The sequence below is a fragment of the Rhinatrema bivittatum genome, chromosome 4 (genome assembly GCF_901001135.1).
Source record: "Rhinatrema bivittatum chromosome 4, aRhiBiv1.1, whole genome shotgun sequence".
Taxonomy (NCBI): Eukaryota; Metazoa; Chordata; class Amphibia; order Gymnophiona; family Rhinatrematidae; genus Rhinatrema; species Rhinatrema bivittatum.
Window position 1 is genome coordinate 347,006,534 of NC_042618.1, and position 27,660 is coordinate 347,034,193.

Below are 27,660 nucleotides of genomic sequence, written 5' to 3' on the forward strand. Positions count from 1 at the left end.
TCAACAAATAGCCACCAAGAAAACGACTTCAAGAGAGTCAAGTCCTTAATTGTAACTCTTCAGTGGTTCAAACTGGGCCTCACACAATCCTCTAAGGCAGCAGTTCTCAACCGGTGTGTCGCCAAGAACACCACAGGCGTGTCGCCACACTTCCCAGTCTCCCGCTGACCCAGCTGCTCCCCCTACCCAAGCAAAATAGGGCCTCCGCCCGGGCTTAAAATGCTGATAGCCCAGACAGAACGCAGCAGGAGAACTGGAGACAGTGGCACCGGCATGCTCTCTTCTTCCCACGCCGCGGAAGAGGAAGTGGTGAGCAGCAGGTGCGTGCGCAGGAAGAAGAAGAGACCATGCTAGTGCAAGCAGCATCGGCCTGAAGAAAAGGAAAGAGCCGCGGCCTGAAGGATGAGCAGCGCAGCTCGGAGTAAAATGAGGAACAATGTCAAACCTCGTGGCTGATGGGACTCCTTTCTCAGCGAGGGCTGAAAATGAAGGAGGCTACTGCTGCCACTAGTTCGGGGGAGAGGGGGGAGGGAGTGAATGAATGAGCAAGCATATGTGTTTGAGATCCTGGGTGTGTGTGTGTGTGAGTGAGATAACTTGTATGTGAATGATTGAGAATCTGTATATGTGAAAGAGAGTATGTGTGTGATTGAGAGCTGGTTTAGGTGAGAGAGCATGTGGAGTATGTGATTGAGAGCCTGTGTGTAAATGAGAGAAAGAGAGCGAGCATGTTTGTAAGCATGTGAATGAGAGTCTGTGTGTGAGAGAAAAATACAGCATGTATGGGTGTGATTGAAAGTCTGTGTGTGTGTGAAAAGATAAGACAGCATGTGTGTAAATGTGTAATTAAGAGCCTATATAAGTGAGAGAGAAAAAGCATGTGTATAAGTGAATGTTTGAGAGCCAATGTGAGAGAGAGAGAGCGAGGGGGAGAGAAAGTTGCAAGCAAACCATCCCTCCTCTTGCTAATTCAAAACAATCTCAGGGCACCTGGATATCAAATGTTCCCAGGTAAGCAGAGCAAAAAATGTTTTGTATCCTTATTATTTTTTTATTACTGGGTCTTTCTGTCTGCTATTTTGAAATATTTTATTGGTATCTAGAAATTTTTGATATGAGTTTTTAATTATTGGATATTCCATTCATCAGCTGTTTTGAAAAGGAAAATTAGTTCTTACCTGTTAGTTTTCGTTCCTGTAGTACCACGGATCAGTCCAGACCATGGGTTGAGCCTCCTGTCCAGCAGATGGAGACAGACCAAAACTGAAAGGGTATCCTATATCAGGACAGAGCCTACCCTGCAGCCCTTCAGTATAACTATTTTCAAAGCAGAAAAGGCATAAGGTCAAGCAAGTAACAGAATAACTAGCAATTTAGTAGAAATCATCGAACAATAGAACAAATGAATGAACTGTGTGACTAAAATGCTCTTGCATGACTACCCCAGATCATCGTAAAGATGCTTCTGGTGCCTGTAATAAAAATCCAAGAGAGCCATGCAGAGACACAAAAAGTAGGACAAAAAAACAAGGAAAAAAGTCTGAGCGGACGGAACACGGGAGGGCGTCTGGACTGATCCGTGGTACTACAGGAACAAAAATTAACAGGTAAGAACTAATTTTCCTTTCCCTGTACGTACCCGGATCAGTCCAGACCATGGGATGTCCCAAAGCTTCCCTAAACAGGGTGGGACCAAGACAGTCCCGCTCGAAGCACCTGCCGACCAAAGGAACCAAAGACTGGCGCCTGAACATCAAGGATGTAATGCTGAGCAAAGGTATGCAGAGACTTCCAAATAGCTACCCTGCATATTTCCTGCGGAGAGACTGACTGACTCTCCACCCAAGAAGTAGCCTGAGAACACAAGGAATGAGCTTTCAAGCCCTCAGGAACCTTGCAGATGTAGGCCGAAGAAATCGCCTCCTTCAACCACCGAGCGATCGTAGTCTTAGAAGCAGGTTTGCCCTTATTTGGACCACTCCACAGAACAAAAAGATGATCCGAAACCCGAAAATGATTGGTAACCTGAAGGTAACGCAGCAAAACGCGCTTGACATCCAGGCGGCAAAGGTCACTGCCCCCGGATCCCGCGATCTCCTCAGAAGAAAACGCGGGAAGCTCCACCGACTGATTAACATGAAAGGAAAAAACAACCTTTGGCAAGAAAGAAGGTACGGTTTTGAGAGAGACACCCGAATCCGAGAACCGCAGGAAAGGTTCTCTGCAAGACAGAGCTTGAAGCTCCGACATCCTCCTGGTGGAGCAAATGGCAACCAGGAAGACAGTCTTGAGCGTCAAGTCCTTGAGAGTAGCCTGATGGAGAGGTTCGAAGGGGGCCGAACAAAGAGCCCGAAGAACCAAATTTAGACTCCACGAAGGACAAGTGGGCCAGACGGGCGGTTTCAGATGCTTGGCGACCCGTAGGAAACGGACAACATCTGGATGAGAGGCCACCGCCCGACCCTCAATAGTACCCAGGAGGGAACAGAGGTGGAAACCTCTACGCGCAACGAGCTGAAGGAAAGACCCTTGGATAAACCCCATTGAAGGAAAGTGAGAACCACAGAAACTGAAGGCGAACACGCCAAAACGCCCCATTCTGCGCAGGTGTTCTCAAAGACCTTCCAGACACGGACATAGGCCATGGACGTAGACTGCTTACGAGCCCGAAGCAGAGTGGAGATAATCTCTTCTTTATAACCTTTTCTCCTCAACCGTCACCGTTCAAATGCCATGCCGCTAGACAGAAGCGATCCGCCTGATCGAAATATACGGGACCTTGCCGAAGCAGAAGGGGGAGATGGTCGAGACGCAGAGGACCGTCCGTCGCCAGATTTATCAGATCCGCGAACCACGGCCTGCGAGGCCACTCAGGAGCCACGAAATTGACCGGACCCTGGTGCAGCTCTATTCTCCTGAGAATCTTTCCCACTAATGGCCAGGGCGGAAACACAGAGGAGAATGTTGGAGGCCAAGGGAGGGCCAGTGCATCTACTCCCTCAGAGCAATGCTCCTTCCAACGGCTGAAGATTCGGGGGGGGGGGGGGGGGGGGGGAGGGGCCTTGGCGTTGGCCAAAGTCGCCATCAGATCCAGGTGAGGGGGACCCCACCTGTGAAAAATGAGCTCCATTGCCTCATCTGACAACTCCTACTCGCCGGGATTGAGACGTTGCCGGCTGAGGAAGTCGGCTTGAACATTCTCCTTGCCCGCTATGTGGGAGGCAGCTAGACGATCCAAGTGCCTCTCCGCCCAAGCGAAGAGCTTGCTGGCTTCCAGCGCCATCAGACGACTGCGAGTACCCCCTTGACGATTGATGTAGGTCACAGTGGTGGAATTGTCCGACATCACTCGAACCGCTTTGCGGCGGATCAGGAGAAGAAAAAACGTGAGAGCTAAGCGCACCACCCGGGCTTCCAGGCGACTGATGTGCCATTGATACTGGAGTGGGGACCAGTATCCCTGAGTCGCTTGAGATTGACACAAACCGCCCCCCACCCGGAGAGACTGGTGTCCGTCATGACTATGACCCACGGAGAAGTCAGCAGAGGCATCCCCTTCAGGAGATGCGCCGGTGACAGCCACCATTGTATGTCTGCAATGGTAGAGTCGGAGAGAGGTAGGGTCTCCTGGAACTGCTCGGACACTGGCTGCCAGCGGGATAACAACACTTTCTGTAATGGACGCATATGTGCAAACGCCCAGGGAACCAGGTTGATAGTGGAAGCCATGGTCCTGAGAACCTGCAGATAATCCCACGCCGTGGGAAGCGGCAGTTAAATAAAGCTGTGCACCTGATCGATGAGCTTGAGTGCCCGAGCATCTGGGAGAAAAACTTTCCCGACCAGAGTGTCGAAACGAGCTCCCAGGAATTCCAGGACCTGGGAGGGCTGGAGACTGCTTTTGGAAAAGTTGATTATCCAGCCGAGCGAAGTTAGAAGAGCCAGGACTGTCTCGACTGCGCAACCGCACAGAGCGGAGGACTTGGCCCGCACGAGCCAGTCATCCAGATAAGGGTGGACTAGGATTCCTTCCCGGCGGAGCGCCACCGCCACGACTACCATGATTTTGGTAAAAGTGCGGGGAGTGGTGGCAAGGCCGAAGGGGAGAGCCCGCAACTGGAAGTGCTGGTCCAGGATGTGGAACCGGAGAAATCTTTGGTGCTCTTGTCGAATCGGAATGTGAAGGTAAGCCTCCGTCAAGTCGAGGGAGGCTAGAAACCCACTGGGGCGGACCGCTGCTATCACCGCCCTCAGGGTCTCCATTCTGAAATGGGGAACCTTGAGAGCTCGGTTGACTCGCTTGAGATCCAGGATTGGACGGAAGGCATTGTCCTTCTTGGGCACAACGAAGTAAATGGAATACTGGCCGGCGCCTTGTTCCCTCAATGGCACCGGGATAATCGCCCCCAGGTCCTGGAGCCTGGCTAGGGTTTGACAGACCGCAGGCCTCTTTAAAGGACCGCAAGGAGAAACGAGATAAAGATCCAGTAGGTCCCGGGCAAACTCTAACGCGTAACCATGTTCTATCACCTCGAGAACCCATTTGTCTGATGTGATTTTGGCCCACTCCTCGCGAAACAGAGAAAGACGCCCACCTAAGTTTCGTGCGGAGGAATGGACCGGCTGGATCTCATTGGGGAGCAGACTTGGTGGCGGGGTGTTGCTGCCATCTCGGAAGCCACGACGGCCCCAAAAGGAACGAGACCATGACTGGGACCTGGAAGCGCCTCCTCTGGGATAGGAAACTCGCGCCCTGTTGCCGTACCGGCTCTGCCCTCGGAAGCGGGTACGAGTCGGAAAGAAAGTCTTAGACTGTTTAGGGCGGTCCTCCGGCAGCTTATGGACCTTGTTCTCGCCCAAGGATTTAATAAGCTGTTCCAGGTCCTCACCAAAGAGCAACTTGCCCTTAAAAGGAAGTGTGCCCAGCTGAGCCTTTGACGAAGAATCCGTGGACCACTTACGCAGCCAGAGTAGGTGTCTGGCTGAAACTGCGGAAACCATTGCCTTGGCCTGGACGCGAAGCAAGTCATATAGGGCATTCGCACCATATGCAATGGTGCCCTCCAAGCGTTCCGCCTGCTCTGCCTCTGCAGACGGAAGGTCCTGGGTGCTGAGTAATTGTTGCATCCACCTAAGACTTGCCCGCTGTATAAGACTGCTGCAGATTGTCACTCGGACCCCTAGAGCTAGGACCTCAAAGATCCGCTTCAAATAAAACTCGAGCTTGCGATCTTGCACATCCCGTAACGCTGTGGCGCCCACCACTGGGATAGTGGTATGCTTAGTGACCGCAGTAACAGAAGAGTCAATCTTTGGAATCTTCAGCATGTCCAGGCAATCCTCGGGGAGCGGGTAGAGCTTATCCATAGCTCTCCCGACCCGGAGGCCCATCTCAGGGGCTTCCCATTCCCGTAGGAGAAGCAGTTTATGCATGGGATGGAATGGGAATGTATGCGGGAGCGCCCTTAGTCCCGTCAGGACCGGGTCCACGTTAGGTGGCATTGCCGCAGTCAGAATCATCCGGCGGAGCATCAATCCCCTATTCCTGGAGAATGAAAGTTATGAGAGGTTCCAGTTCCTCCCGCTGAAATAAGTGGAGGACTCGGGGATCATCGCTCTCGAGCGGGGAGGCCTGAACCGCCACCTCCTCATCAAATGCATCAAGAGGGTCCAAGGGGGGGGGGGCTGTGGAGCATCCACAGGGAGGGGGCTCCCGGGACCAGCCGCACCGGGCCTTGCGGATCCAGAACCGCGAAGGGGGAGGGGGGGAACGGCACAGCATCCGAGGGAGTTTCGGAGGGCTACCTAGGTATGACTTCTGCAAAAGGAGCACAAAATCTGAAGCAAATCGGGCCCGAGACGATTTTCCCGCGGGGGGGGGGGGGGGGGAGATGTAGGGGGGGGGGATCCGGGGCATCCCCAAGAGTGCACCGGGCTCAAATTGGGGGGGGGGGGAAACAAGCAAATCCAGCTCCTCTGGTCCCTGAGAGGCAGAATCTGCATCGGGAGAAAAACCCAAAATGGCCACCGTTCCCGCGGTTTGCTGGACTGGGAACGGCCTGGCCATACGACGTGGAGCCCGACCCCGGGCTTGAGTTTTCTCTGCCGCCACGGAGGAGCCCTCCCCACCCGGGAGGCATCAGGAGCACACCCCCATCACTGGAGAGCCAGGCGGCCGGCTCTCCATGGGCTAGGCACAGGTTTGAACGCGGCATAACAAAATCAGCACAGCCAGGAGGGAAATTAAAAAAACAGCTGATAGGGGTGTCCCAGAGGAGAGGAGCAGGAGATCGAACCACGCTCCCTCCTGAAGTCAAAACCTTACTGCCACTAAACTGTTAGAAATATTTTGCTGTTTAAATTATTTTTTTTACAGCAGAGAGTACAGGGGAATGTGCTTCCCTGAAAAGGCACCCGAGGAATGAACGTCCCGGGGCAAGGCAGAAGGCTGAGGAGGAGTGACTGGCACCACCAGTATCGCCCCAATCAGGCGGTCACCGGGAAGGGAACCTAGGCTGAGTGAATCAAGGGGCAAAGCCCCCCTAGGAACCCCAAGAGCGAGAAATATAATAGTTGCTTGAGCTTGCCCCCAGAGAAAAGAACAAAGAAGAAACCCCAAAGGGGAAGGGCAAGCTAACAGGAAACCGCAGGGTGAGCTGTCTGGCATCTGCTGGAGATAGACGAATACTGAAGGGCTGTAGGGTAGGCTCTGTCCTGATATAGGATACCCTTTCAGTTTTGGTCTGTCTCCATCTGTTGGACAGGAGGCTCAACCCATGGTCTGGACTGATCCGGGTACGTAAAGGGAATAATCTGTTCTTTTTGTTAGTATGATTTTACTGCTACTGATTTTATATTTCTTAATTGTTTTATAAGGATGGGTGATGTTTCTTTTTTTCCTTTGTTACACAGCATACAGAGACCCTGGCTTGTTGCGGTTTCCAATTCAGTTTTTGTCTGCATGCTTCTAGTTATGCATTTTGGTCTCTTTATTCTTTGTTAGGTGAGGGTCAGCATATGTGATTCTGGTGAGGTTTTCTGCTGGCGTTTAGTTTCTGTGTAGGGTTCTATAGCAGCTTAACTTTGTCCGTTTTCCTAATAGGAGATGTATTGGTGTCTTAAGGCCTGGTGTAATATTTTCAGTGTTGCCTTTTCTTAGGTAAGGTGGTTACTGTTTAAGTGCTGGAAATTGTTGCTGTTTTGGTGTGGGATGTTTACTATTTATGCAATTTCTGTTCAGACAGAATACATATAGGAAAATTGGTTCTTACCTGCTAATTTTCGTTCCTGTAGTACCACAGATCAGTCCAGACAGTGGGTTGAGCCTCTTTTCCAGCAGATGGAGACAGAGAAAAACTCAAAAGGTATCCCATATCAGGACAATGCTCCCCCTGTGTCCCTTCAGTATAATCGTTATCAAAGCAGGAAAAAATTGTAAACTATAATCTTAACCAGAGAAAGATCAAGCAAGTAAAACCTGTAACCTCCAAATTGGAACTGGAAATTTGAAACAATGCAAAAATGTGCTCTTAGATATAATGGTCAGATACTTCTGGTGCCTTATAGCTCAGATATGCGTTGCTCTGATAAGCTTAGGAGATACTCCCAAAATCTGTAAATGAAAGAAACTTCGAGCGGTCGTTTCCAAGAAAAGTCAGAATGCAAGAAGGGTGGGCATCTGGACTGATCCGTGGTACTACAGGAATGAAAATTAGCAGGTAAGAACCAATTTTCCTTTCCCTTTACGTACTCGGATCAGTCCAGACAGTGGGATGTTCCAAAGCTTCCCTAAGTAGGGTGGGACCGAGATAGTCCTGCTCGAAGCACCTGTCTGCCGAAGGAACCAAAAACTGGCACTTGTACATCGAGGTGATGACGACAAGCAAAGGTATGAAGAGATTTCCAAGTAGCTGCTCTGCATATTTCTTGCGGGGAGACCAACTGGCTCTCCGCCCAAGAGGTAGCCTGTGAACGCAACAAATGGGCCTTTAAGCCCTCCGGAGCCTTCCATCCCCAACAGATATACGCCGACGCAATCGCCTCCTTTAGCCAACGAGCGATGGTAGCCTTAGAAGCCTTGTTCCCCTTATTGGTTCCGCTCTATAACACAAAGAGATGATCAAAGATCCGAAATTTAATAAAGCGGGCAGACCATTAGCGAACCTCATACGGGCGTCCCGCCCCAAATCTTTAATCTATACTATGAAAAACGTTCATGGACAGCCAGTTACTACGGTTAAGGATATCGGAGAGATTTTCAGGGCCTTTTATTCTACTTTATAAAAGGCAGATTTAACCCCCTCAGAATGCATTGAACAGGATTTCTTCTCCGATATCCAGTTACCTAAAGTTAACGCCCAACAAAAAGAATTTCTAAACCGCCCGCTCCAATCTTATGAAGTGCTTCGGGTGGTCACATCCATGGCTTCTGGGAAAGCATCTGGCCCGGACGGGTTTTCGTATGATTTCTATAAATTGCTTAAGACACACATCGCCGTTCCTCTGACGGAATTTTATAAAAATGGTCTGGTACGCGGCTGTTTTTCCCAGGATTTTAATAAAGCAAATATTATAGTCCTTCCTAAACCAGGGAAAGATCCGCAAAAACCTGAATTGTATAGACCAATTTCTTTACTTAACAGCGATCTGAAAATCCTAGCTAAGGTCCTGGCAGACCGACTTGCTTTGATTATTCCTACACTGATTTCAGAGCAGCAAGTGGGGTTTGTTCAAAGGCGATCGGCCACTAGTCATATTATAAAGCTTATCTCTGCTTTACAAATTTGTCAGCAAACGAGCACGCCTTCGCTTGTAATCGGCTTCGACTCAGAGAAGGCGTTTGATCGGGTCTCCTGGTCCTACATGTTTTCTGTGCTGAACAGGTTTGGGTTAGAGGGGGATTTTGTACACTTTCTCCAGTTACTGTACGCATCTCCACTGTCCCAAATTATTGTGAATGGAGCCAGCTCAGACTATGTACAAATACAACGGGGAGTCCGCCAGGGATGCCCCCTGTCACCCCTTTTATACATTCTTACTATTGATCCGCTTTTGAGGAAGATTGAGGCACACCCGCAGATCCTGGGATTTGAAAGAGCACAGGGGCGGTTTAAAGTTGCAGCCTTTGCTGATGATGTTCTGGTCTTTTTGTCGCAACCTCGCACTTCCCTACCCCTGTTATTAAATTTACAAGAACAATTTGGCTCTTTTGCTGGGCTTAAAATAAACAAGGACAAGTCAGAAGCCATGGATGTACTGGGTGATTTACACGACGCATGGATAGGGCCATTCCCCCTTAGATGGGCTTCAGGAGAGCTTAAATACTTAGGGGTAAAAATACCTCGAGACCTGAGTGACATTTATCGGTCGAATGTACAACCCCTTTTGCAGTACACTCACAATACACTTGGTTGCTGGAAGACTCTCCCCTTATCTCTGAAAGGGAGGGTGCATCTATACCAAATGGTGATTTTACCCAAATGGCTGTACGTTTTACAAATGGTACCTATCATACTCTCCTTACAAGACATCCACTCGCTTCATCAAGACCTTCGGATTTACCTATGGGGCGGAAGGAAAGCACGTATCTCCTTACATAGTCTACAGTTACATAAGCAGAAAGGGGGTTTGGGCTGTCTGGACTTAGTGAAATATAACCTGGCCTGCATGTTGCGGTTTTTACAGGACTGGTTATGGGAAACTTCGCATTATACATCGTACTCTTTGCTAAAGGCCTGGTATGGGCTTCCCACCCTTAACTCTTTAATACACATGAAGGATGCCGATGTTCCACCGCAGCTTAAACATCATTTATTGGTGATCAGCTGCAGGAAAGCCTGGGCGCAGCTTTGCAAAATCATTGGGCAACCTAGGGGGATTACTCCTTTGCTTACTTTGACTAATAATCCATACTTCATACCGGGTACACATGGCATGGCCTTCCAACGTTGGCGAACAGCAGGTCTTACCTATATTTACCAACTGATTCACCCCATTAAGGGTCGGTTATATAGCTTTTCTGAGCTCCAACAGCAGTTCCAGCTCCCAAATATAGATAATTTTGCATATTTACAGATTAGACATTTTATGCAATCTAATAGTTGCAATTGGACGCAGATCTCCACCACTGAAAAGCTGCGAAATATTTTTACAACAAGACCTACCAAACGGCCTACTATTTCCCAATTTTATAAGGAGCTGAACGAGGGGCTTTCTGATGCCAGCTTGAAAAGATTATATGCCAGATGGGAACAGTGGCCTACTTTTTCTCTGCCATCTGTTACTTTTTTCAAATGTTTCTCACAGATTGCTTCCATTTCCATCACAGAAGACCTGAGAGAGACCCAATATAAATTTTTGTGGCAGGGCTTTGTTACACCCGTACAGGCCTTTAGGGCTAGTATTTGTGAATCTCCAACATGCCAGAAGTGTGGTTTGTCCCTGGGAACATATTTCCATGTTTTTTGGGACTGTCCCAATATACAGAGTTACTGGGAGGAGGTGCGGAAATTTTGTGTATCCCTCTGGCAACGGCAGATACCTTTGGACCCATCTCTGTGGCTATTTGGGATTCCGCCAGACACATTACCACGGGGCCACCGGGTTACTTGGATGATGAGATTCGTGGCCAAGGCCGCAGTGGTGGGAAAGAAAGGAATTCTGACGTGTTGGTTGGATACTAAGGGTCCCTCGTGGGATCTATGGTTTAAGCTTATGTTCAGGCTGTGTACCCATGAACTTTATCTATACAAACAACAACAACTTTCCCAGAAATTAGACGTTGAGAAACTATGGGAGCCTTTTTTACAGTATCTTCAACCTCGTCCTACCAGGTGTTAGAGGATTCCTGTTTTCTTTAGCTATAGAAGGCTATCAGGTCACGGGTCACGGTTCTGGGGATGTAGAGCTTTAGAGAACTGCCCCTTATGCGTTCTACCTATTTTCCTCAGGTTCACACACACACGAAACAACGTGAAAGTATTTTTTGTAACGCCATCCGCCTTGGCCCATATCTTATTTTATATTATACTTTACATAGGGGAGGGGAGGTGGGGGGAAGGGGGGGTTGGGCTAGGGAAAGGGGAGAAAATATGAAAAGTGGTATGTATTCAGGAAAGGACGGTTCGTATACCGACCACTTCGGCAAGGTCCATGCAATGTACAGAGACGCATGAGTTGCCTTTTGTTTTCTGCTGTTTTGTTTATTGGCACATCCTGTGGAACGGTATCTAAATGTATGTTCATAATTATGTATGTTCATATCTGTTTTTCCCGGCTCAGATTTCCACTTATATACCTGTTGTTATTATTTCAATGTTCACTGTAAGCTTTGATGTATGAACGTTGGTTTGTTATGTTTATGCCTGAATACAATAAATATAATTATAAAAAAAAAAGATCCGAAATTCATTTGTGACTTCTAAGTATTGCAGTAGCACTCTTTTCACATCAAGGTACCTTAGGTCTCCGCTAGGTGTGCTAGCAACGTTGTCTGGAGAAAAGGCAGGTAGCTCCACTGACTGATTTAAGGGAAAAGAGGACACGACCTTTGGTAAAAAGGATGGTACTGTCTTGAGGGAAACACCTGAATCAGAAAAGCGAAGAAATGGTTCCCTACAAGACAAGGCTTGGAGCTCGGACACTCCTGGCCGAGCAGATAGAGACCAGAAATACTGTCTTAAGAGTCAGGTCTTGGAGCGTGACCCACCTGAGGGGTTCGAAAAGGCGCCCCACAGAGAACTCGAAGTACCAGATTAAGGCTCCACGATGGACAAGTAGCCTGGACAGGCGGGTTCAAATGCTTAGCCCCCTTGAGGAACCGCACGACATCCGGGTGGGCCGCCACCACGTAACCATCAACCCGCCCTAAGAGGGAACCGAGAGCCGAAACTTGAACCCGCAGGGAATTGAAAGACAAACCTTTGAAGAGACCATCCTGTAAGAAAGATAGGACCTGGGACACCGGGGCCTTGCGCACGGTTACTCCTGATTCAGCACACATTGTCTCAAACACTCTCCATACCCGAACGTAAGCGAGAGAGGTTGAAGTCTTACGCACACGCAACAAGGTGGAAATAACCTCCTCCTTATAACCCTTCTTCCTCAGTCTGCGCCTCTCAAAAGCCAGGCCGCTAGACAAAAGCAATCCGCCTGATCGAAAAATACGGGACCCTGCCGCAGTAGGTTTGGAGGGCAACAGAGGCGAAGAGCACCACCTGTTGTGAGGTTCACCAGATCCGCAAACCATGGTTTCCGGGGCCATTCTGGCACTACGAGAATGACCGGCCCCTTGTGAAGCTCTATTCTTCTGAGTACTTTTCCCACCAGAGGCCAGGGTGGGAACTTGGAGGAGGATGTCACGAGGCCAGGGTAGTACCAGGGCATCCACCCCTTCCGAGCAGTGCTCCTGTCTGCAGCTGAAGAATCTGGGAGCTTTTGCATTTTTCAGACTGGCCATTAGGTCTAAGTGGAGGGCTCCCCACTTGCGCACAACAAGATCCATCGCTTCTTCAGATAACTCCCACTCTTTGGGGTCTAGGTGTTGACGACTTAGCAAGTCGGCCTGAATATTCTCCTTCCCCACAATGTGGGAGGCTGCTGGTCGAGCCAGATAGCGCTCTGCCCAGGAGCTCAGCTTGCTGGCTTCCAGGGCTACCAGCCAACTCCTGGTGCCACCCTGGTGATTGATGTAAGCTACTGTGGTGGCATTGTCGGAGAGAACTCGCACCACTTTGCGACAGAGCAAGGGTAGGAACATCTTGAGCACCAGGAGAACCGCTCTGGCCTCCAGACGATTGAAATGCCATTGAGATTGGACTGGGGACCATTGCCCTTGGGTAGACTGATTCTGGCACACCGCTCCCCAGCCGGGAAGGCTAGCATCCGTCGTAACAATGATCCTCTGAGGTATTTCCAGGCGCATCCCCTTCAACAGGTGAGCGAGTGAGAGCCACCACTGCATGCTGGCGATGGTAAAGTCGGAGAGAGGTAGAGGTGTCTGAAACTCCTCCGAGACCGGCTTCCAGCGGGACAGCAAAGCTTTCTGTAAAGGCCGCATATGTATGAAGGCCCATGGAACCAAATCTATAGTTGAAGCCATAGAGCCCAGGACCTGGAGATAGTCCCAGGCTGTGGGCACAGAGAGAGATAACAGATGTACTTGATTCATGAACTTGAGCGCCCGGGCCTCGGGAAGCAAGACTTTGCCCACACGTGTGTCGAAGCATGCCCCTAAAAATTCCAGGACTTGAGAGGGCTTGAGGTTGCTCTTCGGGAAATTGACTATCCAACCAAGGGAGGTGAAAAACGACAAGACTCTGTTGACTACAATCGCGCAGAGTTTCTCCGATTGTACCCGAATGAGCCAGTCGCCAGGTAAGGCTGGACCAGTATACCCTCTCAGTGGAGGAAGGCCGCCACTACCACCATGACCTTGGTAAATATGCGTGGAGCAGTGGCGAGACCGAACGGGAGTGCTCAAAACTGGTAGTGCCGTCCCAGGATGTTAAAACGGAGATACTTCTGATGTTCCTGGCAGATTGGGATCTGAAGGTAGGCCTCCATCAAATCGAGAGAAGCAAGGAATTAGCCTGTGCACACCACCGCGATGACCGCCCTCAGGGTCTCCATCCGAAAATGGGGGACCTTGAGCGCCTTGTTGACTCTCTTGAGGTCCAGGATGGTCGAAAAGAGCTGTCCTTTTTGGGAACCACAAGTAGATGGAATACTGGCCTGACCACCTGTTCCTCCAGGGGGGACAGGGACTATGGCTCCGAGCTGTTGAAGCCTGTCGAGGTCTGGCACACGCTGGACACTTCCGAAGTCTGCAGGGAGAAATTAAATAGCGGTCCTGAAGATACCAAACAAATTCTAAGCATAGCCTCGTTCTATTACTTCGAGGACCCACTGATCCGAAGTAAATTTTGACCATTCCTTGTAAAATAGGGACAGACGACCACCTAAATTGGGAACGGAGGAAATGGGCCGGCCGCATCTCATTGCGAGGACTTTGGGGCGGATCCTTGAGGGTTATCATCCCGGAATGGCCATCGTCCACGAAAGGAATGAGACCATGATTGAGATCTAGTGGAGGGATTTCTTTGAGAACCCCCACAGCTTGCTGTACCTGCGCTGCCCCCTGAAACGAGAGCGTTGAAGGAAAAAAAGGACTTTGACTGTTTTACAGGCGGTCCTCAGGCAGTTTATGAATCTTGTTGTCGCCTAAAGATTTGATAAGCTGTTCCAGATCCTCCCCAAAAAGCAACTTACCCTTAAATGGGAGAGTGCCCAACTGCGATTTAGAAGAGGAGTCTGCCGCCCAATTTTGCAGCCAGAGGAGGTGTCTGGCAGACACCGCTGAAACCATGGCTTTGGCCTGCACCCTGAGGAGATCATAGAGGGCATCAGCCCCATACGCAACCGCAGCCTCCAGCCCCTCCACCTGTTCCGCCTCTGCAGATGTGAGGTCCTGGGTGCTGAGTAGTTGTTGAACCCACCTGAGACTTGCCCGCTGCATGAGACTGCTACAGACCTTCGCCTGAACACCGAGCGCTAGAACTTCAAAGATCCTTTTGAGATGTACCTCTAACTTCTGATCCTGAAGGTCCTTCAAAGCAGTCGCTCCAACCACCAGGATGGTGGTTCTCTTTGTGACAGTGGAAACCGAAGCATGCACCTTAGGGACCTTGAGCATCTCTAGGCAGTGGTCCGGGAGTGGAAAGAGCTTGTCTATTGCTCTGCCCACTCGTAAGCCGGATTCCAGAGCTTCCCATTCCCGTAGAAGTAACTGCATTAGCATAGGATGAAAAGGGAGGTACGTGGAGGGGCTCTCAATCCTGCCAGGACAGGGTCCACGTTACTGGAAACCGGGGTACTAGTGGCTTCCTCAACTCGGTTAGAACAAAAGGGATGAACGGGTCCAGCTCTTCCCGTTGGAACAAGCATAAGACCTGCGGGTCGTCCCCTTTGACCGGTGGATTCTGAGTTAAAGGATCTGCATCCGGATCAGGATCCGGGAGCTGAGGAGGTAGGGTAGGAGGATCCGGCGGGTTTTGCGCCCCTGGTATGGTCTGAACCCGATTAGTCCCCTGGGAATCTGGGAGCTTGGGTCCCTAGTCTGTAGATATCCTAGGCACCTTTGCAAGTGGAGGCCTATAGGAACCTTCACAGGTGGGAGACTTTGGGGGGGGATCCTCCTGCTGCAGCAAGCTAGCGACATAAGCTCTGTGTAATAAAAGTACAAAGTCAGTAGTAAAATGAGAAGGGGTTTTCCCTGGAGGGGGGATATCATCCTGAGGGTCCAGGATCAAATCCGGAGAGTCCACTGGGCTTAAATCCGGAGGGGATTGAGGAACTTCAGAATCCCTTCCCCCATTCGGCAAAGAAACAGGCTCAATATGTGCAGCAGGAGGCCGGCTCTTCACACGCGATACAAAATGGCAATCGAGGCATGGGGGGAGCTGCCGGTCCTTGTGCAAGGTACTGATTAATAAAAAGTAAAAACCTTTCCTCTTTTTTTTTTTCCCCTCAGACAGCTTAAAGTGACAGAGGAATTTTACTTCTCTGACAACAACAGACCCGAAGCATGAAATTTCTCAGGGATCTCAACCTGAGGTATGAAACTTCTCAGGGTCTCAATGGGGGAGGGACTGGACCACCAGTATCACCCCAGAGCCAGGCAAGAGGCCACCGGGAAAAGGGTCCTAGGCTGAATAAATCAAGGGGACAGGACCTCCCCTAGGCCTAAGCAAGAGCGAGGAGTCAGAACAAAACTGCTCCTGATGACTAAACTTTTTTTTTTTTTTTTACTTCTTAAACACTGGGAATTAAACCAATACTTGCTTGATCCTTTATAACTAGGGAAGAAGGAAGAAAAACTTCCACAAACCAAAAACTGCTACAAAGAAAGGGAACCATAGGTTCTGCTATCTGCATCTGCTGAAGACAGAGAAATACTGAAGGGACACCGAAATACTGAGCAGAAACCGATTGGCGTTTCGCCCAAGAGGAAGTCTAAGAGCGCAATGAATGCGCCTTGATACCCGCAGGAGGCGTACGTCCCGAACCAATGTAAGCGGAAGAAATTGCATCCTTTAACCAACGAGCAATGGTGGATTTGGAAACCTTATGGCCCCTATTGGGACCACTCCAAAGAACAAAAAGATGATCCGTAAGATGAAATGGATTAGTAGCTTCCAAATAGTGGATGAGAACTCGTTTCACATCAAGTCGCTTAAGGTTTCTGGGACTGTCGTCTGGGAATGAAGGAAGTTCCACAGACTGGTTGAGATGGAAAGCGTAAACCACCTTGGGCAAGAAAGCAGGTACCGTACGTAGCCAAACTCCTGAGTCGGAAAATCGGAGGGAAGGTTCCCTGCATGACAAGGCTTGGAGTTCTGAAATCCATCGCGCTGAGCAAATCGCGACCAGGAAGAGTCTTTAGAGTGAGATCCTTGAGAGAAGCTGTGGACAGAGGTTCGAACGGTGGGCCGCACAGAACTCGGAGAACCAGATTCAGGTTCCAGGCTGGACATAGGGAGCGGACCGGTGGACGGACGTGTTTTACCCCTTGCAAGAATCGAATAACGTCAGGATGGGACGATAAGCGAAGGATGTCCGATCGACCAAGCAGAGCTCCGAGGGCTGCCACTTGGACCTTCAGAGAATTGAAGGCCAGGCCCTTCTCCAAACCTGCCTGGAGAAAGGAAAGGACGTTTGAAACGGACGCCTGCCAAGGCAAGACCTGAAGATTGAGACACCAAAACTCAAAAACCTTCCAAACCCTCACATAAGCAATGGACGTACACGGCTTGCGGGCTTGGAGGAGAGTGGAAATAACCTCGTCTGGATACCCGCGCCTCCTCAACCTTCGCTGTTCAAAAGCCAGGTCGCAAGACAGACGTGATCTACCCGGTCAAAAAATACCGGGCCTTGTCGGAGGAGGTGCGGAAGGTGTCCCAGTCTCAAGGGACCGTCCACTGCCAGGTTGATGAGATCTGCGAACCACGGTCTTCGAGCCCCTTCCTGAGCCACCAGGATTACTGGGCTGCGATGGAGTTCTATCCTTCGCAGTACTTTCCCCACCAGCGGCCGGGGGGGGGGGGGGGGAACACATATAGAAGAAGGTCTCGCAGCCATGGGAGAACCAGAGCATCTACTCCCTCCGCGCCGTGTTCCCTTCAGCGGCTGAAGAAGTGTGGGGCTTTCGCATTCCACTGGGTGGCCATCAGATCCAGATGGGGAGTCCCCCAGCGTCGTATTAGAAGTTGCATGGCTTCATTGGAGAGTTCTCACTCCCCGGGATCTAAGCGTTGGCGACTTAAGAAATCTGCTTGAACAATGTCCACCCCCGCGATGTGAGAGGCCGCCAGGCAGGAGAGGTGGAGTCCCGCCCACTCCATCAACTGGTCTGTCTCGAGGGAGACGTGTCAGCTTCTCGTACCTCCCTGACGGTTGATGTATGCTACCATCGTGGCGTTGTCGGAGAGAATGCGTACTGCTTGGCCTCTGACTAAGGGAAGGAAATGGTGCAGGGCAAGTCGGACCGCCCTGGTCTCCAGCCGATTGATGAGCCATGTCGCCTGGACGGGGGTTCATTGTCCCTGAGTCGATTGCCACTTGCACACTGCTCCCCAGCCGGAGAAGCTGGCATCCGTGGTGACGATCACCCACTGCGGAATCTCCAGATCCACTCCCTGCAATAGGTGATCCGAGCAGGTCCACCAGCGTAGACTGCATCTGGCCGGGTCCAGGAGTGGCAGAGGAGCCTGAAAGTCTCGGGACACCGGCTTCCAGCGAGAGAGTAACGCATGTTGCAATGGACGCATATGGGCAAAAGCCCATGGCACTAAGTCTATAGTGGAAGCCATGGACCCCGGAACCTGAAGATAGTCCCAGGCCGTGGGAATGGGGAGATCTTGGAAGTGCAGGATCTGAATTATGAGAGCATCTGCCCTCTCCTTGCGGAGGAACACCTTCCCTTGCCTGGTGTCGAAGTGAGCTCCCAGGAAATCGATAGTCTGTGAGGGTGTGAGTTGGCTTTTGGCAAAGTTGACGACCCAACCCAAGGAGCGTAGGAGGTGTAGAACCCTTCGGGGGCACCGGGAGGATGGCCCCAAGGTCCTGAAGCCTGCTGAGGATCTGACGCACTATACGTTGCTTCTTCACCAGACCTGAGAGGGAGAAGAGGAACCTGTCTCTTAGGGGCCGAGCAAATTCTAAAGCATAACCGTGTTGCAGAATATCCAGAACCCAATGGTCCGAGGTAATTTTGACCCACTCCTCGTAGAACAGACAAGAGACGACCCCCTATTCTGGGAGTCGAGGAGTGGGCCGGCGACCCTTCATTGTATAGAAGTAGTATACTTGGATTTTCAGAAGGCGTTTGACAAAGTTCCTCATGAGAGGCTACTAGGAAAAGTAAAAAGTCATGGGATAGGTGGCGATGTCCTTTCGTGGATTACAAACTGGCTAAAAGACAGGAAACGGAGAGTAGGATTAAATGGACAATTTTCTCAGTGGAAGGGAGTGGGCAGTGAAGTGCTTCAGGGATCTGTATTGGGACCCTTACTTTTCAATATATTTATAAATGATCTGGAAAGAAATACGATGAGTGAGATAATCAAATTTGCAGATGATACAAAATTGTTCAGAGTAGTTAAATCACAAGCAGATTGTAATAAATTGCAGGAAGACCTTGTGAGACTGGGAAATTGGGCATCAAAATGGCAGATGAAATGTATTGTGGATAAGTGCAAGGTGATGCATATAGGGAAAAATAACCCATGTTATAGTTACACAATGTTAGATTCCATATTAGGTGCTACAGCCCAATAAAGAGATCTAGGCGTCATAGTGGATAACACGTTGAAATTGTCGGTTCAGTGTGCTGCGGCAGTCAAAAAAAGCAAACAGAATGTTGGGAATTATTAGAAAGGGAATGGTGACTAAAACGGAAATGTCATAATGCCTCTGTTTTGCTCCATGGTGAGACTGCACCTTGAATACTGTGTACAATTCTGGTCACCGCATCTCAAAAAAGATATAATTGTGATGGAGAAGGTACAGAGAAGGGCTACCAAAATGATAAGGGGAATGGAACAGCTCCCCTATGAGGAAAGACTAAAGAGGTTAGGACTTTTCAGCTTGGAGTAGAGATGGCTGAGGGGGGATATGATAGAGATGTTTAAAATCATGAGAGGTCTAGAAAGGGTAGATGTGAAACGGTTATTTACTCTTTCGGATAATAGAAAGACTAGGGGGCACTCCATGAAGTTAGCATGTGGCACATTGAAAACTAATCGGAGAAAGTTCTTTTTTACTCAACGCAAAATTAAACTCTGGAATTTGTTGCCAGAGGATGTGGTTAGTGCAGTTAGTATAGCTGTGTTTAAAAAAGGATTGGATAAGTTCTTGGAGGAGAAGTCCATTACCTGCTATTAATTAAGTTGACTTAGAAAACAGCCACTGCTATTACTAACAACGGTAACATGGAATAGACTTAGTTTTTGGGTACTTGACAGCTTCTTATGGCTTGGATTGGCCACTGTTGGAAACAGGATGCTGGGCCTGATGGACCCTTGGTCTGACCCAGTATGGCATGTTCTTATGTGTTGACTTGGAAGTGGAGCCTTAGGACCATCCATCCCGAGAGGGTCCACGAAAGGAATGGGGCCATCACTGAGACCTTGACGAAGGAGCCCTCTGCGAGACAGGTCTTGACTGACGAAAACTATACTGGCCCCGGAAACGGTTCCTAACAGAGCTGAACGTCCTGGAGGTCCTCAGACGGTCTTCTGGAAGTTTGTGTACCTTGTGCTCCCCCAGGGATTTGATGATATCCTGTAGATCTTCACCAAACAATAACTTGCCCTAAAGTGGAGAGATCCCAGCTGAGTCTTTGGAAGAAGAGTCAGCCAACCAGTTACGGAGCCAGAGGAGGCGTCTAGCAGAGACTGCTGACACCATAGATCTGGCCAGCACTCGGAGGAAATCATAGAGAACATCTGCACCATAAGCTATCACTGCCTCCAGGAGGTCTGCCTGTTGAGCTTCTCCTGGCAGTAGTTCTTGAGTACTGAGCAGCTGTTGAACCCATCTAAGACTTGCTCGCTGCATGAGGGAGCTACATACTGTAGCTCTGACTCCCAAGGCTGGCATCTCAAGAATTCTCTTGAGGTATACTTCCAGCTTACGGTCCTGTAGGTCCCGCAGGGTGGCTCCTCCTGTCACCGGAATGGTAGTTCTCTTCGTGACAGCCGACACTGACGTATCTACCTTGGGTACCTAGAGGAGCTCTATATACTCCTCAGGGAAAGGGTAGAGCTTGTCCATAGCCCTTCCTACCCGCAGACTAGCTTCCGGAGAATCCCATTCTCTGGACAACAATTGTAGTAGCATGGGGTGAAAAGGAAAAGTTTTTGCTGGTGGACGTAGCCCTGCAAGAACGGGATCCCCCTTCATGGTCCCTGCACTGGTGCCTGGTGGGTCCTGCGGCGCATCAATATCTAATTCCGCCAGGACATGGGGAATGAGAGGGTCTAGCTCATCTCTCTGAAAGAGACGTAAGACCCTGGGATCATTCCCTTCTACCTGCAAGTAAGAAACAGGATCATCTTGGTCCTGATCAAGCAAGTTAGGTGTGGGAGGACCAATAGGAGAAGGTCCAGGGAGTACAGGATTGGGAACCACCCGAACCCATGAGTACCCCTGAGACACCCCTGCAGCATCCTGAGTATCAACCAACCTGATCACTTTAGGGGGAGGGGGGGTCTGAAGCTGAATCCTCTTGCTGATTAAGACTGGCCAGGTAAGCCTTATGCAATAACAGCACGAAATCAGTTGAAAAAGATTGAGAGGGATTAGGCCACTGAGGAGAATTGACTGGATTGTCTCCCGAATCTGCCCCAGAGGCTGGAGGGTTAACCGGAGTCAAAACAGGTGGTGAGGGAGAAAGGCCGGCGTCTGCATTGCCATTTGGCTGTGTTGCAGCAGCCGAATCTGATATCAAAATGGCTGCCGTTCCCGTATTCAACGGGAACGGGGCCGACCCCCCCATAGAGAAGGCGCGCCTGAGAGTGCGAGTTGAGTCGTTCGGCTGCCCTCGAGGAACCCTCCCCGCCGGGGAGGCACCTCGTGCAAGTGCCCTCGCAGGAGAGCCTTATCCCGGGCTCCCCACATGCTGAACATCGTGAAGATCGCAGCATGGGGGAAGGAGAAAAGTCAAGAAGCTGACAGGAACATCCCCGGAGCCTGGCAGGAGCGGGTAAGAGCTACTATATACCTTCGCCCCCCACCCCCCCAAAAAAAAAAAAAGAGACAACCTTGCTTTTTTTTTTTTTAAACAAGCAGAGGAATGTCTATTTATTTATTTATTTATTTATTTATTGTTTTAACAGTTTTATATACCGACCTTCATAGTAAATAACCATATCAGATCGGTTTACATTTAAACAAGGGGTATAACTGGAGTAACTATTCAAGTGAACGAAGATAACAATAGGTAGGAATAAGTCAAAGTTACAATCAACAGGGGAAGAGAACTTGGAAGCTTGCAACAAGCTGGAAGGAAGATAATAGTTCTGTGCTAGTGCTGCCCAGAGGAATGCGGCATCTCAGGGCAGTATGTTGTCGTGCAGCGGGAGAGGCTGGACCACCAGCTTACACCCCTGCAAGCCAGGAAATCTATCAAAAGTGTCCCAGGACTTATCAGTTACCCTGAGACCTTGAAACTCAATGCCAGTTCTCAATGCAAGTTCCAAATTGCCTGACAAAGAAACTGATAATTTTATATTTTTTTTTCTAAGCTTGATCCATTCAAAATAATCAATTAACTTAGTAGGAATGAAGACAATTCTTATCCTAACTTTCTATCCTCATCTCTTTTTTTTTTTTTTTTTTTTAATTGGAAACTGCAGATTCTGAAACCTTCATCTGCTAAAGACAGAGAAATACTGAAGGGACACAGAGGGCGCACCAGGTTAAGAGAGGGCGCCCTTCAAGTTTTTCTCTGTCTCCATCTGCTGGGAGGCATAACCCGCCGTCTGGACTGATCCAGGTACGTACAGGGAAAGGAGATTCCCACGATTTGTCCATTACTATGTCCAGAACTGCATGAGAAGGGAGCGCAGTTGGTTCTGATGGAACGTCGAAGATTCTAAGAATCCCATGAACCTCCGATCTTGGATCCAGCAACTTTTGGTTTTCACCTTTGAGGAGCCCACTTTTTCAATGAACTTGGAATAAGAAAGGTCTTCTGGAGTTGAGGACAGCTCCGGTGGCTCTTCAGAAGGGTCCAATGTTATGCCAGACAATGTACCTGGTGAAGTTGGAGGGGAGTCTACAGGTTCCTTGTCAGGTTCCGAGGCTGTTGGACTTAGGTCACAACGACTGTCCTCCTCTGCTTCAAACTCCTGTGGAGGAGAAGAAGGGAATGATCGTGACGACAAAGTCTCTTCTGAGGGACTAGAAGATGGCCAAGGGTAGTGACTAGTTGGTAAGAAGCGAAAAAGGATTGAAGAATATTCGATATTTGAGACATGGCCTGCAAGGCTGTGCCACCTATCTGAGGACGGGAAGGACAGTATTTTCTTTTCTGTGGAGGTGGAGATGCATTTCCCTCCTTTCCTGACCGATGAATTTCCTTGTCTTGAAGGAGGGTGTCGCTGCCAGAAGAACTGAAGAATCTGGCCCCCTGACGTGTTACAATTGGCCCTGGTCTTTATGGTGAGACTTTCATCTCTTCACCAATGGCTCTTGGAGCTAAGGTTGTCTCCACTTCTGTTTAGAGACTTTGGAAAGACCTGTATGGACACTGCCACCAGAAGAGGTGGCAGAGGAGTCCTCAGAGACCTGCATGTCACATCGGAAGTGTCTAATTCCCCGAATTTGCTTGGGATGAAGACTACCTGAGGGTCAGGATGCCACTGCGATTGAGAGCCCCCATCCTGGTGTTTGATCTGCTGCGACACATGCTTTTTCTGCGTCAAGTGCATCAACTTATGGTGGTGCGATTTGTCTTTCACCTTTTGTACCAAGGGTGATTTCTCTTTCGACGCTTGCATCGATGAAGCATGTGTCGGTGTTGTGGTCTGGCTTGAGTCGAGTGCCATTTGCCGTTCACCACTCCAGAACTTGCATCGTGTGCCATACTGCAATGTGCTCCGGTTTCTATGCTTCCTGTGTCGATGGGCATGAATCCATGCAGTGCTGTTTTGTTCGACGCACTGGGGTTTTTTGTGGGTTTATCACCAGTGCCCTTACCTCCAGGATCTCTGGGGGACTTTCCTACCTGGCCCTGTTTTTTGGAGGTCAGCTCCAACGACAATGCTCGCTTCGGTGCCACCATTTTTTTGGGCAGGTGGATCGATGAGTTGGGGCATATGAGCCCAAAGAGGCTCCCTCATAATCTTGGAGCCTGGCAATCGTCTCCGCTCATTGCCACTGAGCCCTAGGTGACATCCTACCACAGTCGCGGCAGGATGTTTGGTCACGGTCCGGCTCCAGGCACAAGTAGCAATAGTTATGCCCATCTGTGATGGACATAACTTTGCCACATTGGCAATACTTGAATCCTGGGGTCTTGGGAGCCATAGGTAGCCCTTAAAAGTGCTTTTGAGGGTTTACTGGAGTGAAGAGAGGTAGAAAGAAAGAAAGGCGCAAGAGGAGAGGATCCACGTCTGTGAGCTGTGCGGGAAAAAACAGAACTGAGGACAGCAGGGCAGTCATTTGGGAACCCCGCGCAGGCACACAGAGCAAAGCTCTGTATATCTGGAGAGAAGTTTCCACTTCGAGCCGCTCCGGAGGGACGTCCCAGACAGCAGGGCTCATTCACCCTGCTTATCGACGGGAAAAATAGTAGGACTAGGTATAAATATACACCACAGAAAAAGGACAGACCCAATAAGGAATAACTCTAGAAGCATATAGATATTGCAGCTAGGATTATCTGCATACTTTAATTGTACAGGTAAAATGAATATTAAAAAAATAAAGTTAAGGGGTTATGTATATTACCTGAAGCCTTGCCAGAATGCTTGCTTTCTTGGAGTTTGAGGAATAACTTCTTGAACAAGAAACGCTGCAGAAACGCTTCGTTTTGGAGTAAAATGCATCCCTGACACCAACCATCCCACACATCTCACAAGTGGCTAACAGGAAAGGGAAGAGGAAATAAAGACAATGGGAATTAAAAATATAATGTAATTTAGAATTGCACTTAAAAAACTACTATCCAATTAAATGTGAAAAAAACAAAAGGGAAATATAGCGCACCAAACCACTGTACCCTTTCCATGTCCTCCTCCACTCATGTTTCCACTGCTCTTATCAGCTCGCCCTTTAGACCTAATTTTTATGCTGCTACTCTGCTTTTTTATTGCTCTGTCTTCTGCTTTACTGGCCCATATTTTGCTGCAATCTGTAATCACTTCTCACTCTATTTTATTTCCTCGTTGGTTCTGGATTCCTTGCTTTCTTTCAATCAGTACACAAATAAGTTGTGGAATTTGTTGCTGGAAGATGTAATTAAATTTAATAATATAGCTAGGTTGGAAAAAGGTTTGGACAAGTCAATTAACAATTATTAGCCATTTAGTTGTAGAAATTGCCATCTCTTATTTCCGGGAGCAAGCAGTAGAGAACGGCCCTCCCCATTAAGATCTGCTGGGTACTTCCAAGTGACCCGGATTGGCCACTGTCAGAGACAGGATGCTGGGCACGATGGACAATCGGTCTGACCCAACATGGCATTTCTTGTGGTCTTACTTTCTCTTCCCCTTACCTGTTCTTTCATTAATGATTTAACATGCATTCTTGGGTTCTTACCACTATCCTTTCACTCTTTATGTCCATCTGCATTTACATCAAACTTTTGATTTCCTTGCACACTTGTAATGTGAGCACCTTTCTCTCTCTAAAAATGCTGAATACTTTCCTCTAGGACAGGGTAGGCAACTCTGGTCCTCAAATGCTGTAAATCAGTCATGTTTTCAGGATATGCATAATGAATATGCGTAAGATGAATTTGCATGCAGTTGAAGCAATGTACGCAAATGCATCGTATGCATATTCAGTATGGGCATCCTGAAAATCTAACCATCTTGTCTTATTCTGGCCTAGAAAACACAGAGAATCTGCAGAGACATTTCTATTTCCTGCAAAAGTAATATATATATCAGGAGGTATTTTCATGGAGAGGGTGGGGGATGCCTGAAATGCTCCCCAGAGGACGTAGTGATGACAATGACATTGGCAAACTTCAAAAAAGCATGGATAGAAGATCCAAGGTGGCAAGAGAATGGTAATGAGGGAACCACAGCCTTCACCGAACGACAGATGCAGCCCAGGGCAGCAGTAATATGATTGCATTGTGCTTTCTGGATGGCATGGGGAAACCAACTCTAAAGGGGACATAAAGGCAAAGACGGTTGGGTTCCATGTGGGAATTTGATCTACTTTAGATAAATGTGTATAAAATCACTGCTGGGCAGACAAGATGGGCCTTTTGATCTGTATTTGCTATCATGTACTATGTTACTGTAATATCAAGATCTTTTTTTAAAACTAGACTCAAGACAGTGTACTTACCCATGCCAGATTTGCCATCTGGGTATGTATACACTTGTCCATTATTCTTGATTATCGGGAGGCTGGATGGCAAAGGAGCAACTTCTTCTTCACTCTCATCAGAGCTGGAGCTGCTGCTGGTGTCCTCACTGCAACTATCATATCCGTCAAACATTCCGAATGAATCACGTCTCTTCCTTGATTGCGAAGAATGCTCAGTCTTTGAAAAAAATCAATTACAAAACATAGAATACAGGTTTACTGAATTTAGACTTTTTAATGCTAAGTAAATTTTCTCCCCAGAATCCTAACCAGAGAAGAGTAATCGCTTTCTGCAAGCAAACAGAATAGGCCTATACTGAACTACAGTAAGGAAACAAACTTATTTGTTGCATCATTTGATTCAGGTAGTTGCTGGATTTTGCTGAAGGAAACAAGACAAAATCTTTATTTTCTCTTATATATTAATTAGCTAGCGTGGTCAATAACAATGTGACTTAAAAAACACCTCATTTATTCGATTTGCTCAGGTCAGATGATCTTGTGAATTATGTCGCCCTATCATTTTTTAAAACATAGGTTGGACTCAAGCTGACAGAACTTTTTTCAACATATGAAGAGTTCTTGGGGTTAGATCAGAAACTTGCTTTGCAATAGACAAGCTTTCCTCTAATGTTTTGAAAGACTGGTGACCCATATAGGGACTGTCTGACAATTAATAGGCCCTTACTGCTATCAATCTTCCTATTCAAAATGCTGTCTTTCTTCTTGAATTCAGGTGAGTTACACATGGCTAGTGCTATCTGAAAGCAGAGGAGGTTAGGAATGCAAACATGCTTGATACAACACCATAGCTTCAGAAATTATATTTTTTAAATGAACCAGGTTTGAAGGATAAGGAAGCCTAACTGAAGGCTCCAGAACTTAACTGTGAGGAATCCCAGTCTTCTGTAATGATATAAATGCTATTCTGCTCACGGGCGAGAGTGAGCAGATTATAATTGTTGCATGATTATTTCTGCTACTGTCAATCCCTTCATAAGCTAATAGAAGTTTATTAAGTAAAATTTTCTTATAAAATAAGTTTATTTTTTGGAAAATTGTGGTTTTCCCTCTTATTTTTGTTTTTGGTCATTAATATACAACTACATAACATTTCTCAGGAAGCTAGTTCTATAAAGTCTTAGGATGGGTGTAGCTTCCTTACCAGCTCAAAAAAAAAATCTGGAAGTATCTAATAGCAATGAATATTTCTCCCTAGTGTTTAGACAGCATGTAAGGGCATAATATGAAAAATTACCTACAGTAACCATTTTATAACATGCAAGGCAGCCTTATATTGTGACTGTAATTGTAGGGTACCCCATTAAAGCCTTCCACTGTATACAGGGTGTTTGACAAAGTAACATCTTGTGTGGCATGAAAATAATACCGTAGTTTAGAATTATGCAATCTGCTAACTGCACTGTAAATACTTCCATCATTCACACTGCAGATTAATTTTATTGTTCTAAATACACAGTGCAATTTTTTAAGCACTGAACAATAACTGCAGAACAATAATATATGTATGGTAACTATTTTCTGATATTACAACTATGTAAAGCACAGCAGCACAACATAACTGCATCCTCACCATCATCTTTTGGCTCTTAAAATCTGATTCTAAAATGAGTTGGGGAAACATTTACTGCTATTATAGATCATTTTAATTTTGACAGATACATAAGAACACTAAGTGCCTAATTCACTGGTGGACAACTATAGTCCTCAAGAGCCACAAGCAGATCTGTTTTTCAGGATATCATTAATGAATATGTGCAAGATACATTTGCATGTACTGCCTCCAGTGTATGCAAATCTATCTCATGCATATACATAATAGATATCATGAAAACCAGGCCTGTTTGTGGCTCTTAAGACCCAGAGTTGGTGAATCCCTGCACTAAGCTTTCCCCCTTATCCCCTATGAGGTTTGGTTTAGTTTATTAGCATTTCTACACCGTTACATCAGACATGCCTTCACAATGGTTTACAGTTAAAATTCAAAAATACAATATTGGGAGCAAAGCCTTGGGGAATAAGGGCCTAAGGGCA

The 27,660-nt window shown here is 48.1% G+C and overlaps 1 protein-coding gene across 5 annotated transcripts in view; it reads right to left on the reverse strand.

The window, feature by feature from the left end:
* The window catches only part of MBTD1 (mbt domain containing 1), a 241,653-nt gene that overhangs the window by 211,448 nt on the left and 2,545 nt on the right, over window positions 1-27,660 (reverse strand). For all 5 annotated transcript variants that reach the window (XM_029600665.1, XM_029600664.1, XM_029600662.1 and 2 more), the window contains 2 exons: window positions 25,585-25,783; window positions 24,013-24,146 (listed from right to left, as the gene is read on the reverse strand). In XM_029600665.1, coding sequence (XP_029456525.1) covers window positions 24,013-24,146; window positions 25,585-25,738 — 288 coding nt within the window. In that variant the 5' untranslated portion in view covers window positions 25,739-25,783. The remainder of the gene's footprint in view (window positions 1-24,012; window positions 24,147-25,584; window positions 25,784-27,660) is intronic.